At 42.4% G+C, this 17,135-nt stretch overlaps 1 protein-coding gene and 1 long non-coding RNA gene across 2 annotated transcripts; both read right to left on the reverse strand.

Annotated features, from left to right (window-relative positions):
- Positions 1–1,373: 1,373 nt before the first annotated feature.
- On the reverse strand, positions 1,374–4,775 carry LOC145875685 (uncharacterized). The gene is made up of 3 exons (XR_014391293.1): positions 4,600–4,775; positions 4,352–4,398; positions 1,374–3,852 (listed from the first exon to the last, which is right to left on the reverse strand). It is a non-coding gene; the product is annotated as an uncharacterized LOC145875685 (long non-coding RNA).
- Positions 4,776–7,559: 2,784 nt separating this feature from the next.
- On the reverse strand, positions 7,560–16,773 carry LOC145875667 (NLR family CARD domain-containing protein 3-like). The gene is made up of 3 exons (XM_082971505.1): positions 16,755–16,773; positions 7,982–9,773; positions 7,560–7,749 (listed from the first exon to the last, which is right to left on the reverse strand). The coding sequence occupies exons 1-3, from the start codon at positions 16,771–16,773 to the stop codon at positions 7,560–7,562; spliced, it is 2,001 nt and encodes a 666-aa protein (XP_082827631.1).
- Positions 16,774–17,135: the final 362 nt, after the last annotated feature.

A 17,135-nucleotide genomic window follows, 5' to 3' on the forward strand; every position in this document is an offset into this window, starting at 1 on the left:
TACGTTATAAAAGGCTATGCATTCGTCCACCTTGAATATTATTCATGTTCTGGTTAAAAAAGGCCCTAATGATTTATGCTATACAACGTTTGACATGTTTGAACGAACGGAAATATATTTTTTCCCCTCGTTCATGACGAGAAGTCCGGCTGGCTTACATCATGTGCTAACGAGACGGAGATTTTTGGACATAAATGATGAGCTTTTTTGAACAAAACTACATTCGTTATGGACCTGTGATACCTGGAAGTGACATCTGATGAAGAGAATCAAAGGTAATGGATTATTTACATAGTATTTTCGATTTTAGATCTCCCCAACATGACGTCTAGTCTGTATCGCAACGCGTATTTTTCTGGGCACAGTGCTCAGATTATTGCAAAGTGTGATTTCCCAGTAAGGTTATTTTTAAATCTGGCAAGTTGATTGCGTTCAAAAGATGTAAATCTATAATTCTTTAAATGACAATATAATATTTTACCAATGTTTTCTAATTTTAATTATTTAATTTGTGACGCTGACTTGACTGCCGGTTATTGGAGGGAAACGATTTCCTCAACATCAATGCCATAGTAAAACGCTGTTTTTGTATATAAATATGAACTTGATAGAACTAAAAATGCATGCATTGTCTAACATAATGTCCTAGGAGTGTCATCTGATGGAGATTGTAAAAGGTTAGTGTATCATTTTAGCTGGTTTTATGGTTTTGGTGACCCTGTCTTTGACTTGACAAAACATTACACACAACTCTTGTAAATGTACTGTCCTAACATACTCTAAATTTATGCTTTCGCCGTAAAACCTTTTTGAAATCGTAAAACGTGGTTAGATTAAGGAGATGTTTATCTTTCAAATGGTGTAACATAGTTGTATTTTTGAAAAATTTGAATTTTGACATTTATTTGGATTCAAATTTGCCGCTCTTGAAATGCACCTGCTGTTGATGGAGTGCACCACAGGTGGCACGCTAGCGTCCCACCTAGCCCCAAGAGGTTAATTACATAATAATTACACGTTTATGGATTGTTTTATGTTGCCTTTTGTTTTCTATTTATTCAACCTGCCATCTACCCACCTGGGGACTGAGGGTTATGAGAGAACCCCGACATCACTAGCTTCTCTTTATTCAACCTGCCATCTACCCACCTGGGGACTGAGGGTTATGAGAGAACCCCCACATCACTAGCTTCTCTTTATTCAACCTGCCATCTACCCACCTGGGGACTGAGGGTTATGAGAGAACCCCCACATCACTAGCTTCTCTTTATTCAACCTGCCATCTACCCACCTGGGGACTGAGGGTTATGAGAGAACCCCCACATCACTAGCTTTCATGTTCTGCAGCCTTGTAAAGATAAGGAGGGGACGACTGGGAGGCAGGTTGGCATTTATTGTCATGAATTACATTTTACATTTACATTTTAGTCATTTAGCAGACGCTCTTATCCAGAGCGACTTACAGTCGTGAATGTATACATTTCATACATTTAAAAAAAAAAAAATAGTTCTGGCCCCCCGTGGGAATCGAACCCACAACCCTGGCATTGCACACACCATGCTCTACAAACTGAGCCACAGGTAAGACTTGCCCTGGAGGTAGGTTGGCATTTATTGTCATGAATCTTGCCCTGGAGGCAGGTTGGCATTTATTGTCATGAATCTTGCCCTGGAGGCAGGTTGGCATTTATTGTCATGAATCTTGCCCTGGAGGCAGTTCAGCAAAGTGGTTACTAGCTGGCACAGGCACAAAGTAATACAATCAGATTTTAATCCTAACCTCAACCCTAACCACACTGCTAATCCTTCCCTTAAATTAAGACCATAAAACAACATTATTTTCCACAGCCAATTCTGACTTTGCAGCTGACATATCTAGAGGAAATCGCACAGTTCTGCCTCCAGGTCAAGATTCATGACAAACGTCAACATGAGACAGGGAGAAGCAACGTAAAAATCAATAACGAAATTGTTTCCACTATTAACATGCTGTTTCTTGTTTCAAGTATGTTTTATTATGAAAAGTACAATATAACCATGTATACTTGTACAACTATGGAGCGTATGTCCACATATAATTATACAATTTGTTTTTCCAACATAAAAGACAAGAAATGATCACATTGGTATTTTAACAGTGTTATTGTTAGAGTTTAAATGTTTAAACAGAGGATACATCTAAAACAGGATAAAACAAGTGCAGTATGTTGTGAGAATGTTACTTTAACGTCGACTCATAACGTCACACTATAACTTCATGGGAGTCTTGTGGAAAGACTGCATGTTGTTTTGGGTGGATTGAGTGACGTCTTCATCAACATTTTGCAGAATATTCCGGTATTATTTTCACCTCTTGTCGGCTGCAGACATTCATAAGGAGTTCCAGTAGTTTATTTGCCATTTGCAGGTATTAAAAGTAATACATACATTGTAATTCCTTGTTGGATCTCTCTCACATACAGGACAGTACATACCAGAGGAGGCTGCTGAGGGGAGGACGGCTCATAATAATGTCTGGAACAGAGTGAATGAAATGGAACACATGGAAACCACGTGTTTGATACCATTCCACTTATTCCACTCCAGCCATTACAAGCCTGTCCTCCCTAAATAAGGTCCCACCAACCTCCTGTGGTACAAACACAAACAGTAAAATATATCATAATAAATGCAAAGTGGTAAAAGATCAGAAAATATTACAAGCCTGTCACGTGTGAGTGTTTAGTGTGTGTGTGTCCAGTGTTTGTGAGTGTCCAGTGTGTGTGTGTGTGTGTTCAGTGTGTGTGTGTGTGTGTGTGTGTGTGTGTGTGTGTTTGTCCATTGTGTGTCAGTGTTTATGTGTGTCAGTGTTTGTGTGTTTGTGTGTGTGTATCCAGTGTGTTTGTCAAGCATGTGTGTGTTTCCAGTGAGTGTGTGTCCAGTGTGTGTGTTTCCAGTGTATGTGTGTGTCAGTGTGTGTGTGTGTCAGTGTGTGTGTTTTTCCAGAGTGTGTGTGTGTCCAGTGTGTTTGCCCAGTGAGTGTGTGTGTGTGTGTTTCAGTGTGTGTGTGTTCTGAGTGTGTCCAGTTTGCGTGTGTTCAGTGTGTGTGTGTCCAGTGTGTGTGTGTCCAGTGTGTGTGTGTTCAGTGTGTGTTCAGTGTGTGTCCAGTGTGTGTGTCCAGAGTGTGTGTGTGTGTGTGTGTTCAGTGTGTGTTCAGTGTGTGTGTGTGTTCAGTGTGTGTGTGTGTCCAGTGTGTGTGTGTGTGTGTGTGTGTGTGTGTGTGTGTGTCCAGTTATTATTTCAGGGACACTGAAGAGCCAACAGAATAAACCCAAAACCCTGGATAGAGGGGCTCAGTGAATGTGGAGGTGAATGTGATCAGGTGGGTCAGTGTGTCAGAGGAGGCTCTATAGAAGGACAGAGTGCCGGCTGACCAGTCCAGATACACTCCTACTCTGTGGGATCTGGAGGAGGGGACGTCTATGGTAGTGGAGTTATTATTATACCAGCTGGAGGAGAGGACGTCTATGGTAGTGGAGTTATTATTGTGACAGGCAGAGTAACTGTTGTCATAGCAGAACAGACTCCAGGACTTGTCATTGGATCCAAGACAACAGTCATCACCCCTTCCTCTCCTGCTGATTCCTTTATATGTCACTCCTATACCAGCCCCCATTATCCCACTCCACTCTACCTCCCAGTAACAGCTCCCAGTCAGACCCTCTCTACACAGCACCTGTCCCCAGTACTCAAATCTCTCTGGGTGATCAGGATACGGCTGCTCCTCTCTCCTACATGTCACCTTTCTGTTCTCCTCAGACAGAGAGAGGCGTCTGTTTACTGTGTTTAGGTCCAGTGTGAGATCACAGACATCTGATGGATGAAACCAGACACAATATTAGAAATCATCATCATTCACATTAGAATGTTAACTCACTTTTCACTAATTCATTTAATGTAGATGTTTCTAGGTATCAAAAGGAGAAGTTAAGGTAACTTGAGACTTGTTGAATGATCATATGTTATACTGTCTGGTAATATAAAACACACTTATTCACATTAATTACACACACACACACACACACCTGTATGCATCATGAACACAAACACACACTTCTAATGTAACACGAACTCGCCACACACACACACATATACACACACACACACACACACACACACACACACACACACACACACACACACACACACACACAGTCAAAGCAACTCCTTGTAAACTTTGGTGTCCCTGATTTTTGCTTCTGTAGAACTACAGTTCATATTTAATATGACCAAGTCAGTAATGATGGTGGTCTTTGACTTAACTTGAATTAAGACTTATTAAGTCATTTTCTTCACAGCAGTCAACACTCACATTTTCTAAGTCCAGGTTTCATTGTGCTCTCTCCACCATGTTCCACACTGTAGCGGTAAGCAGAAAAACAGACAGTCATTGAGGGATACACCTGAACACACACACACACACACACACACACACACACACACACACACACACACAGTCACCATATAACTTTGTCCAAGTGGTGGTCAGAATGTTTGTCTTAACCAGCCTGAAAGGTCAAACATGTCTGATATGAACATTGACATAAACCCTCTACATACTTGAGTTTCTCCAGTCTGCAGTGTGGATCCTCCAGTCCAGCAGAGAGCAGTCTGACTCCTGAGTCTCCTGGGTGATTGTAGCTCAGGTCCAGCTCTCTCAGGTGTGAGGGGTTTGACCTCAGAGCTGAGACCAGAGAAGCACAGCCTTCCTCTGTGACTAGACAGCCTGACAGCCTGCAGAGTCAAATCATATTAAAATCACACTGCTATGCTTTGGTGGTGAAAATAGTGGCAGTATAATTTTTCAACATTTTTCAGATATCAGTGTCCTGAAACCGGCCATATCTATTCGTAAATTAATGTATCATCATTAAAAATGACAAATGATCAAAGTATTGCCTGCAGATAGAAACATTTATAGTACAAATATTTGAGTAGACTGCCCAGACCAGTTTAAAAGCAGTATCAGTCAGAAGACAGACAGTGAGGTATCAGATTTACATTGTATTGAGTATACAGTCCACACCATATCTATTTTGACAGTGAAGATAACATTTTAAATGTGGCTCTAAACTCCAACATTTTGGATTTCAGATCAAATGTTTCATATGAGGTGACAGTATATAATGTCACCTTTTATTTGAGGGTATTTTAATACATACAGTTGAAGTCAGAAGTTTACATACACCTTAGCCAAATACATTTAAACTCCATTTTTACAATTCCTGACATTTAATCCTAGTAAAAGTCCCCTGTCTTAGGTCAGTTAGGATCACCACTTTATTTTAAGAATGTGAAATGTCAGAATAATAGTAGAGAAAATGATTAATTTCAGCTTTTATTTCTTTCATCACATTCCCAGTGGGTCAGAAGTTTACATACACTCAATTAGTATTTGGTAGCATTGCCTTTAAATTGTTTAAATTGGGTTAAACGTTTCGGGTAGCCTTCCACAAGCTTCCCACAATAAGTTGGGTGAATTTTGGCCCATTCCTCCTGACAGAGCTGGTGTAACTGAGTCAGGTTTGTAGGCCTCTTGCTCGCACACGCTTTTTCAGTTCTGCCCACAAATTTTCTATATGATTGAGGTCAGGGCTTTGTGATGGCCACTCCAATACCTTGACTTTGTTGTCCTTAAGCCATTTTGCCACAACTTTGGAAGTATCGTAGGGGTCATTTTCCATTTGGAAGACCCATTTGTGACCAAGCTTTAACTTCCTGACTGATGTCTTGAGATGTTGCTTCAATATATCCACGTAATTTTCCTTCCTCATGATGCCATCTATTTTGTGAAGTGCACCAGTCCCTCCTGCAGCAAAACACCCCCACAACATGATGCTGCCACCCCCGGGCTTCACGGTTGGGATGGTGTTCTTTGGCTTGCAAGCCTCCCCCTTTTTCCTCCAAACATAACAATGGTCATTATGGCCAAACAGTTCTTGTATTGTTTCATCTGACCAGAGGACATTTCTCCAAAAAGTAGGATCTTTGTCCCCATGTGCAGTTGCAAACCGTAGTCTGGCTTTTTTTATGGTGGTTTTGGAGCAGTGGCTTCTTCCTTGCTGAGCAACCTTTCAGATTGTGTCGATATAGGACTCGTTTTACTGTGGATATAGATACTTTTGTACCTGTTTCCTCCAACATCTTCACATGGTCCTTTGCTGTTGTTCTGGGATTGATTTGCACCGAAGTAAGTTCATCTCTAGGAGACAGAACGCGTCTCCTTCCTGAGCGGAATGGCGGCTGTGTGGTCCCATGGTGTTTAGACTTGCGTACTATTGTTTGAACAGATGAACGTGTTACCTTCAGGCGTTTGGAAATTGTTCCCAAGGATGAACCATACTTGTGGAGGTCTACAATTTTTTTTCTGAGATCTTGGCTGATTTCTTTTCATTTTCCCATGATGTCAAGCAAAGAGGCACTGAGTTTGAAGGTAGGCCTTGAAATACATCCAAATGATGTCAATTAGTCTATCAGATGCTTTTAAAGCCATAACATGATTTTCTGGAATTTTCCATGCTGTTTAAAGGCACAGTCAACTTAGTGTATGTAAACTTCTGACCCACTGGAATTGTGATACAGTGAATTATAAGTTAAATAATCTGACTGTAAACAATTGTTTCAAAAATTACTTGTGTCATGCACAAAGTAGATGTCCTAACCGACTTGCCAAAACTATATAGTTTGTTTACAATAAATTTGTGGAGAGGTTCAAAAACACGTTTTAATGACTCCAACCTAAGTGTATGTACACTTCCGACTTCAACTGTATGTGATTGACGATTAAAAATTAAATTCTGATGATGCCATGATTAAGAAAAATCATGAATAAATCATGAATCAGAATGAGTGAGAAAGTTACAGAGGCCACAACAAAACATGCTAACCTCTCACCATTACCAATAACAGAGGCCACAACAGAACATGCTAACCTCTCACCATTACCAATAACAGAGGATACAACAAAACATGCTAACCTCTCACCATTACCAATAACAGAGGCTACAACAAAACAGCTAACCTCTCACCATTACCAATAACAGAGGCTACAACAAAACATGCTAACCTCTCACCATTACCAATAACAGAGGCTACAACAAAACATGCTAACCTCTCACCATTACCAATAACAGAGGATACAACAAAACATGCTTACCTCTCACCATTACCAATAACAGAGGCTACAACAAAACATGCTAACCTCTCACCATTACCAATAACAGAGGCTACAACAAAACATGCTAACCTCTCACCATTACCAATAACAGAGGCTACAACAAAACATGCTAACCTCTCACCATTACCAATAACAGAGGCTACAACAAAACATGCTAACCTCTCACCATTACCAATAACAGAGGCTACAACAAAACATGCTAACCTCTCACATTACCAATAACAGAGGCTACAACAAAACATGCTAACCTCTCACCATTACCAATAACAGAGACTACAACAAAACATGCTAACCTCTCACCATTACCAATAACAGAGACTACAACAAAACACTTGTTTACCAACTACAGGAATACTGACCTCAGAGTCTCCAGTTTACAGTGGGGATTCCCCAGTCCAGCAGAGAGCAGCTTCACTCCTGAATCCTTCAGGTCATTGTTACTCAGGTCCAGCTCTCTCAGGTGTGAGGGGTTTGACTTCAGAGCTGAGACCAGAGAAGCACAGCCTTTCTTTGTGACTCCACAGCATGACAGCCTGCAACGAGATCATCATGACTTCACAAACACACTGTTAATTTAACACCAGTAGTGTAGAAGGACAACGGTAGATGCATTTGGTTCATATTCCCAAACAACATATAGATTCATCTTCCATCAATGCATTTATTCAATATGTTTTTCAATATACATATTATAATACATCTTTTTCACTAAACATAATATTTCTTCCTGATGAATACTTCTTATATGCCATTTTATTTACTCACAGAGCAGCTCTGGAGGCTTTGACCACTGGCAGCAGCCTCAGAAGACCTTCCTCTGATCTGGAGTATTTCTTCAGGTCAAACACATCCAGCTCCTTTTCTGAAGTCAGCAACACAAAGACCAGAGCTGACCACTCTGCAGGTGACAGGTTGGGTTTTGAGAGACTTCCTGAGCTCAGGTAGCTTTGGATCTCCTCCACTAGAGAATGGTCATTCAGTTCATTCAGACAGTGGAACAGATTGATGCACCTCTCTGGAGAGGGATTCTCCCTGATCTTCTCCTTGATGTACTTGACTGTTTTTTCATGGGTCTTTGAGCTGCTTCTTGTCTTTGTCAGTAGATCTCGTAAGTGCTTCTGATTGGACTCCAGTGAGAGTCCCAGAAGGAAGCGGAGGAAAAGGTCCAGGTTTCCCATCTCACTGTGTAAGGCTTTATCCACAGCACTCTTGTAGAAAGAAACTTCAGACTTGTCTCTGAACAGCGCAGAAAGGTTCCTGGACGTTGATTGCGGTTCGGCCATTAGATTCTCATTGTTGTTGATGAATGAGAGGAACACATATACAGCAGCCAGAAACTCCTGAATGCTCAGATGAACAAAGCAGTACACCTTGTCTTGGTACAGAACACATTCCTCTTTAAAGAGCTGTGTGCACAATCCTGAGTACACCGAGGCTTCATTGACATCAATGCCAGCCTCTTTCAGGTCTTCTTCATAGAAAATCAGATTGCCATTCACAAGCTGTTGAAAAGCCAGTTTTCCCAGTGACAGAATGCTCTCTTTATTCCAGTGTGGACCTGTCTCTTCTTCCCCAAGATACTTTTCATCCTTCTGTTTGGTATAAAACTCCACAAGGTGTGTGTACATCTCAGTCAGAGTCTTGGGCATCTCTTCTCTCTTATGTTTCAGCATGTGTTCGAGGACTGTTGCAGAAATCCAACAGAAGACTGGAATGTGGCACATGATGTGGAGGCTCCTTGATGTCTTTATGTGTGAGATGATTCTGCTGGCCAGGTCCTCATCACTGAATCTCTTTCTGAAGTACTCCTCCTTCTGTGGGTCATTGAACCCTCGTACCTCTGTTATCTGGTCAACACACCCTGAAGGGATCTTATTGGCTGCTGCAGGTCGGGTAGTTATCCAGATGAGAGCAGAGGGAAGCAGATTTCCCTTGATGAGATTTGTCAGCAGAACATCCACTGAGGTTGACTCTGTGACGTCACAACAGATCTTGTTCTTCTGGAAGTCTAGGGGCAGTCGGCACTCATCCAGACCATCAAAGATGAACACAACTTTGTACTTGTCGTAATTGGAGATTCTTGATTGTTTGATTTCCATTGAGAAGTGATTGAGAAGTTCAATCAAAGTGTGTTTGTCCCCTTTCATCAAATTCAGCTCCCGAAAAGGGAATGAAAACACAAATTGAACATCCTGATTGGCTTTTCCTTCAGCCCAGTCCAGAATGAACTTCTGCACAGAGACTGTTTTTCCAATGCCAGCGACTCCCTTTGTCAGCACAGTTCTGATAAGTTTGTCTTGTCCAGTTAAGGGTTTGAAGATGTCGTTACATTTGACTGCAGTCTCTGGTCTTGCTTGTTTCCTGGTTGTTGTCTCAATCTGTCTCAGCTCATGTTCATTATTGACCTCTCCTGTTCCTCCCTCTGTGATGTAGAGCTCTGTGTAGATCTTATTGAGAAGTGTTGGGTTTCCTTGTTTAGCGATCCCCTCAAATACACATTGAAACTTCTTCTTTAGATTAGATTTGAGTTCACGTTGGCAAATCACAGCAAGCTCATCTGAATGAAGAAATAGCACAGAGGATATTAATATTATGTCTGTTTTAATGCCTACAGTATTGTAGGACTGTTATAACATTTTAAATTATAATCATTTATTCTCTTAACTGACTGTATAAATGTGTAAATGTTTTCATAATGCATTACAGACTGGTGTGACTGATTATATTATTATTGGTATTATTGATTGTATAATTAATGTTGTCTCACTCTCTGTCTCTCTAAATTAATCAACACAACACATCCCTGCTGCTACTTGATGAGGCCACTAGGTGTTGTGTTAAGGCTGCTACAATATCATTGAGTTACACAGCTACTTTAGCTGTACTTTAGCCACAGCTTTTAAATGTTATAAAACAGCATTCAACATGAGGCAGACAGATCTTACATTTCTCCAGTGTGTCAGCAAGCTCCTTCTGGTTCATTTTCCTCAGGACGTGCAGTGTGATCTTCAGAGCCCCCTCTCTGGCACTGCTCTCCTGCTTCTCATCTTCAGCATCCACCACTTCCTCATCCTGCTTCTGACTCTCAAAGCCTTCTGGGAGTTCTGGACTAAGAATCCCCTTGAATATCTTCAGCTCGTTCTTCACAAATGTCATCATTTTCTCTTCAAGCAGCTAAAATAAATCAAGTAAATAAGTTAAGCAAGAGAATAAATGCTTTCTCATTAACACATTAATGAATAATTGACAGATCAACTTTACTTGAGGTCAACAAAAAACAAATGTACATAACAGGACCACATACACTGAATATGGAGGCCAGGTCTGTTTGATGACTCTGGGAAGACTGACCACTGAGAATCTCTGACTCTGATCTCTCCTGTTGGTTTCTGTGGACGAAACATGAGATTACATCTCCTCATCCAGGGAGTACACACACACACACACACACACACACACACACACACACACACACACACACACACACACACACACACACACACACACACACACACACACACACACACACACACAGGGAGGGAACGTTGTGTTTGTTTAATATTGTTTTAGGACTATGAAAATGGACTAAAGGATTAGCCTATGAATTATGAAAACAACAAAAATAAATGGGAAAATCAGAGAGGAGAAATGACTAGAGACAGTGTTGTTTAACTCACTGACCATGACCCATGAGTTCTTCTTACCTTTGTTCAGTAGAAAAGTCTCCCTCTCTAAAGGATAGAGGTTGATACATGGACTTGTTACTCTTCATGGACACACAGCTGGGTACAGTCCTCTATGGACCAGTTTATGCCAAAGTCTATGTCTGGCAAATTGATGTTGCATTGGCTAAAATGATTGCCACCGATTTCCAGCCATTTTCGATCATGGAGGACAGAAGTTTTAGAAATTATAGCAATAGTCTAAATCCAATGTACACAATTCCAAGCAGGAAAACCCTTTCAAAATCACTTATTCCACAACTGTACAAGAGCACACAGGCTTCATTGCGGGAAAGAGTCCAAAAAGCTACTGCAGTTAGCCTTACCACTGACTGCTGGACATCAACTTCATACGTCGGTTACATGTTACTTCATTGAAGATTTTTCGATGTCTAGCTGTCTTCTGGACTGCTTTGAGTTCAGCGACAGACACACCTCAGAGAACTGTTGAGAGTGGCCAGAGAATGGCAAGTAGATGGTAAAGTGGTCTGTTGTGTTAGCAACAATGCAGCCAACTTAACTAAAGCCATGACATTTTAAAATGGACCCATGTCTTGCCCACACAATCAACCTGATTGTAAGAGATGCTCTGAAGGTGATGAAGCCCACTGTGGACAAAGTGAAATCAGCTGTGGAATACTTTCACAGGAGCACAGTAGATGCTGAAAAACTAAAGTCTACACAACGCCAGACGGGGATGCCTGAGCTGAGGCCTAAACAAGACTGCACTACAAGGTGGACTTCAACATTGTATATGTTGAAGCGGTTTCTTGAGTCAAAGGATGCCATCATCTCTACCCTGGCCATTGTCAATGCACCTGTTGATGCTCTGACCCAGAGGCATGGGAGGTGGTGGAGGAGGTGTGCAATGTCCTGGAACCCTTTGAGCAGTTCACTGTGGAGATCAGTGGAGAGAGGTACAGGAAGCAGTTATTACTGCATCATTATTTAATCCAGTATTATATATGTATATGAGCAGTAGATGAGAATGTAGTATCAGTAGACAAAACATGAAGCTGAACTAATAAGTTACTGCTCTCTCTTTTCAGCTATGTGACAGCCTCAAAAATGATACTTCTGTGTAAGGGTCTGCAGCGAATCACAGCCAGACGCCAGAGAGAAGCAAATTTAATGTGACAGAGTTGATGGACACCCTATGTTCATCAATGGACAGAAAGTTCCACAGAATGGAATATAATCACGTGCTATCAGAAACGCTGCACTTGACCCCAGGTTTAAGAAGTTAGCCTTCAGTGATGCCAGAGAGATTGATGAGGCTCTTCAAAGAATAACCTCCGCAGCAGGGAGGGACAGCCCCAGCAGTCAGCTGGCTCAGGCACCAGGGCAACAGGAAGAAAAGGGATCAGATGGAGCAGAAACACCAGCAGTAGTGTCACAAACGTCTGCTGTTTGGATGCTGTTTGACGAGAGAGCAACTGGGGATGCAGCACGAAGGAATCCCTCAGCAGATGCCATAATGGAGGTCCGATCCTATTTGGAGGAGACCCTCCGTTTGGGAGCCAAAAGAGCCGGAATGCCCGTCACTAATTCCCCAAGAGCACCTCAGCCCACTCTGTGCGTAACCAGACAATATGCTTGTCTCCACACCGTACGTAGCATTTTGTAGCATTAGCATTTTGTCTTCATTTTGGCAGATTAACTCATGCTTATTTCTGAAGATAAACTCAGGTTTTCACCCAGCAGCTAAGGAGTTGGAGATGTGGCAGGAGTTGGACCTGTGGCTGAAAGGTGGCTGGTTCAAATCCCGGGCTGTGCGCTGGAAAATACAGGCAGACTTGATCTGACCACTGGAGGGCTGCTGGGTTCACATCCTCAAAACATTAACCTTTCGTTGATCAGAACTCTAGAGGTTCTTCTTCACTGAACCCAAAAATATATATCACTTTTAGTGATTCCATATATTAAGGAAGTGATAGAAGCCTTTTTGGTTCTATAAGGAACCTTCTTTTCTGAGTGTAAAATTAACACATTTTTCTTTTGATTATTTAATTATCTACATCATGTTATTTCAAGATATCCCTTTGGGAGCGCAACATCACGTTGTTAAAAAATAATCCTAAATTGGGCGTGGCTATAAATTAGGCAAATTGAAGGCATCTCGGGCGTAATATGTGTTCGATGAAAATGAACATTGTATGCAATGTTGTAGGCAACATTATTGGCAAGGGACTTGATGCCTACTATGCTAAAGCTATTTAGAGTTGTTAAACGGGTGTGAAGAGTGTGTTGATATAACGGTAATATTGTCAAAATTCTTATTGTAACAACGATCATAATTGGTTAAAAAACTATGCATTCCATTATATTAGGCAATAATTAAGAGTAGACAAAGTGGTCGTGTCATGTGAAAATTCTATCAAATGTCTTACATTGCAACGAGTACAGTCAGGGTGCCGTGGAGCCCCTGCAGTACCTCCACAGACCCCGGATTGAGAACCCCTGATTTAGCAGATGCTCTTATCCAGAGAGATTTACAATAAGTGCGTTCATCTTAATATATATTTGGGAATAAACGTAAAAAATTCTTCATAAAAGGATATGAACTATGACCTGTCCACCAGACATGATATCGTGTAGTGCTTCTGATCCAGTTTCTACTGGTCTGACTGAGGATATGAACTCTGACCTGTCTACCAAACATGATACCTTGTAGTGCTTCTGATCCAGTTTCTACTGGCCTGACTAAGGATAGGAACTCTGACCTGTCGACCAAACATGATACCTTGTAGTGCTGCTGATCCAGTTTCTACTGGTCTGACTGAGGATATGAACTCTGACCTGTTCACCAGATGTGATACCTTGTAGTGCTGCTGATCCAGTTTCTACTGGTCTGACTGAGGATATGAACTCTGACCTGATCACCAGACGTGATACCTTGTCCCGAAACTGTAGTTTCAACCCCCTCCCTCCCTCCCTCACTCCCTCCCTCCCTCCCTCCCAATCCATCCCTCTTTCTCCCTCCCTCAACCTCTGAATGCTCAACTATGAAAAGCATCCTGACATTTACTCCTGAGGTGCTGACCTGTTGCAACCTCTATAACCACTGTGAATATTATTTCACCCTGCTGGTCATCTAGGAACATTTGAACATCTTGAAGAACGATCTGGCCTTAATGGCCATAATCTCCACCCGGAACAGCCAGAAGAGGACTGGCCACCTCTCAGAGCCTGGTTCCTCTCTACCCAGTACAGCCAGAAGAGGACTGGCCACCCCTCATAGCCTGGTTCCTCTCTACCCAGTACAGCCAGAAGAGGACTGGCCACCCCTCATAGCCTGGTTCCTCTCTACCCAGCACAGCCAGAAGAGGACTGGCCACTCCTCATAACCTGGTTCCTCTCTACCCAGTACAGCCAGAAGAGGACTGGCCACCTCTCAGAGCCTGGTTCCTCTCTACCCAGCACAGCCAGAAGAGGACTGGCCACTCCTCATAACCTGGTTCCTCTCTACCCAGTACAGCCAGAAGAGGACTGGCCACCTCTCAGAGCCTGGTTCCTCTCTACCCAGCACAGCCAGAAGAGGACTGGCCACTCCTCATAGCCTGGTTCCTCTCTACCCAGCACAGCCAGAAGAGGACTGGCCACCCCTCAGAGCCTGGTTCCTCTCCACCCAGCACAGCCAGAAGAGGACTGGCCACCCCTCAGAGCCTGGTTCCTCTCCACCCAGCACAGCCAGAAGAGGACTGGCCACCCCTCATAGCCTGGTTCCTCTCTACCCAGCACAGCCAGAAGAGGACTGGCCACTCCTCATAGCCTGGTTCCTCTCTACCCAGCACAGCCAGAAGAGGACTGGCCACCCCTCAGAGCCTGGTTCCTCTCTACCCAGTACAGCCAGTAGAGGACTGGTCACCCCTCAGAGCCTGGTTCCTCTCTACCCAGCACAGCCAGAAGAGGACTGGCCACCCCTCAGAGCCTGGTTCCTCTCTACCCAGCACAGCCAGAAGAGGACTGGCCACTCCTCAGAGCCGGGTTCCTCTCTACCCAGCACAGCCAGAAGAGGACTGGCCCACCCCTCATAGCCTGGTTCCTCTCTAGGTTTCTTCCTAGGTTTTGGCCTTTCTAGGGAGTTTTTCCTAGCCACCGTGCTTCAACATCCGAACATGATCTGTTCAGCACGAGACGACTGTTAGACACCATGACGTGTTTCTGCCAATGAGCTTCAAATCAAATCAAATTGTATTTGATAAAAAATTAATTAATAATAATAACAATAAAATAACAATAACGAGACTATAAGGAGTACCAGTACTGAGTCAATGTGCAGGGGTACCAGGTAGTTGAGGTAATAAGGAGACTATAAGGAGTACCAGTACTGAGTCAATGTGCAGGGGTACCAGGTAGTTGAGGTAATAATGAGGCTATAAGGAGTACCAGTACTGAGTCAATGTCCAGGGGTACCAGGTAGTTGAGGTAATAATGAGACTATAAGGAGTACCAGTACTGAGTCAATGTGCAGGGGTACCAGGTAGTTGAGGTAATAATGAGACTATAAGGAGTACCAGTACTGAGTCAATGTGCAGGGGTACCAGGTAGTTGAGGTAATAATGAGACTATAAGGAGTACCAGTACTGAGTCAATGTGCAGGGTACCAGGTAGTTGAGGTAATAATGAGACTATAAGGAGTACCAGTACTGAGTCAATGTGCAGGGTACCAGGTAGTTGAGGTAATAATGAGACTATAAGGAGTACCAGTACTGAGTCAATGTGCAGGGTACCAGGTAGTTGAGGTAATAATGAGGCTATAATTGAGGTAATATGTAAATGTAGGTAGATGTCAAAGTGACTAGGCAATCAGGATAGAGATTACATGTCCTCGTCCAGGGATTGCACACACACACTCTCACACACACACACACACACACACACACACACACACACACACACACACACACACACACACACACACACACACACACACACACACACACACACACACACACACAGGGAGGGAATGTTGTGTTTGTTTAATATTGTTTTAGGACTATGAAAATGGACTAAAGTATTAGCCTATGGATTATGAAAACAACAAAAAGAAATGTGAAAATGGGAGAGGAGAAATGACTAGAGACAGTGTTGTTTAATTCACTGACCATGACCCATGAGTTCTTCTTACCTTTGTTCAGTAGAAAAGTCTCCCTCTCTAAACAGTATAGGTAGACCCATAGACTTGTCACTCTTCATGGACACACAGCTGGGAACAGGGGAGGCTGGTCTCTCCTGCTTGATTGGTCTTCAACACAACAGAGACAAACATTACATCTCTCTTCTACTCTGAGCTCAGATGGGGAAACAAGTGTTTCATTCCAAAACGCTAAATATCCATTTTCAGAAATGTTGCGAAATGTAATTTTATTCTTTAAAGAAATTATTAAACCACTACAAGGCTTTATAAAGGCTTTTAACGTTTGTAATTTCCACTTCAAAATGTCAGACTTTATTTGATGGAAAAAAATGGATCAACCACTATAAAAAATGTCCCTCAATTTACAATCCACACGAACAAACACATTTGCTGCTGTTTTCCTGCTGTGAGAAACTGGGTCAAATTAAGAGATGGCATCTGTAAGTGCATTCATCTAAAGATATCTAGGTGAGACAACCACATATCACAGTCAGATATATAGGATACCAACATTCCATTCCTGTTAAACAATGGATATACAGCATTTAGCAACAAAACACATTTTCACACACACATCTAAAATCTTGAACAGTTATATAGAATGTACCCATAAGAAATACCTTCTGATTAACAAACGTTTTAGAATATACATTCTTAAACAAAATAGTCAGCTCACCTCTTAGCTTTGGTATCATGTCCCCCAGAGACACTCATTTTAGAGGCAGGACCCCCCTCCTCTCTCTCCCCAGAGAGACTCATTTTAGAGGCAGGACCCCCCTCCTCTCTCTCCCCAGAGAGACTCATTTTAGAGGCAGGACCCCCCTCCTCTCTCTCCCCAGAGAGACTCATTTTAGAGACAGGACCCCTAAACAGAGATCCAACATGTTGGTTGTGGTTAACACAGTGACAACTAAACAGAGATCCAGCATGTTGGTTGTGGTTAACACAGTGACAACTAAACAGAGATCCAGCATGTTGGTTGTGATTAACACAGTGACAACTAAACAGAGATCCAGCATGTTGGTTGTGGTTAACACAGTGACAACTAAACAGAGAT

Source organism: Salmo salar, unplaced genomic scaffold (assembly GCF_965601325.2).
Source record: "Salmo salar unplaced genomic scaffold, fSalSal1 ptg000306l, whole genome shotgun sequence".
NCBI classification, from domain to species: domain Eukaryota; kingdom Metazoa; phylum Chordata; class Actinopteri; order Salmoniformes; family Salmonidae; genus Salmo; species Salmo salar.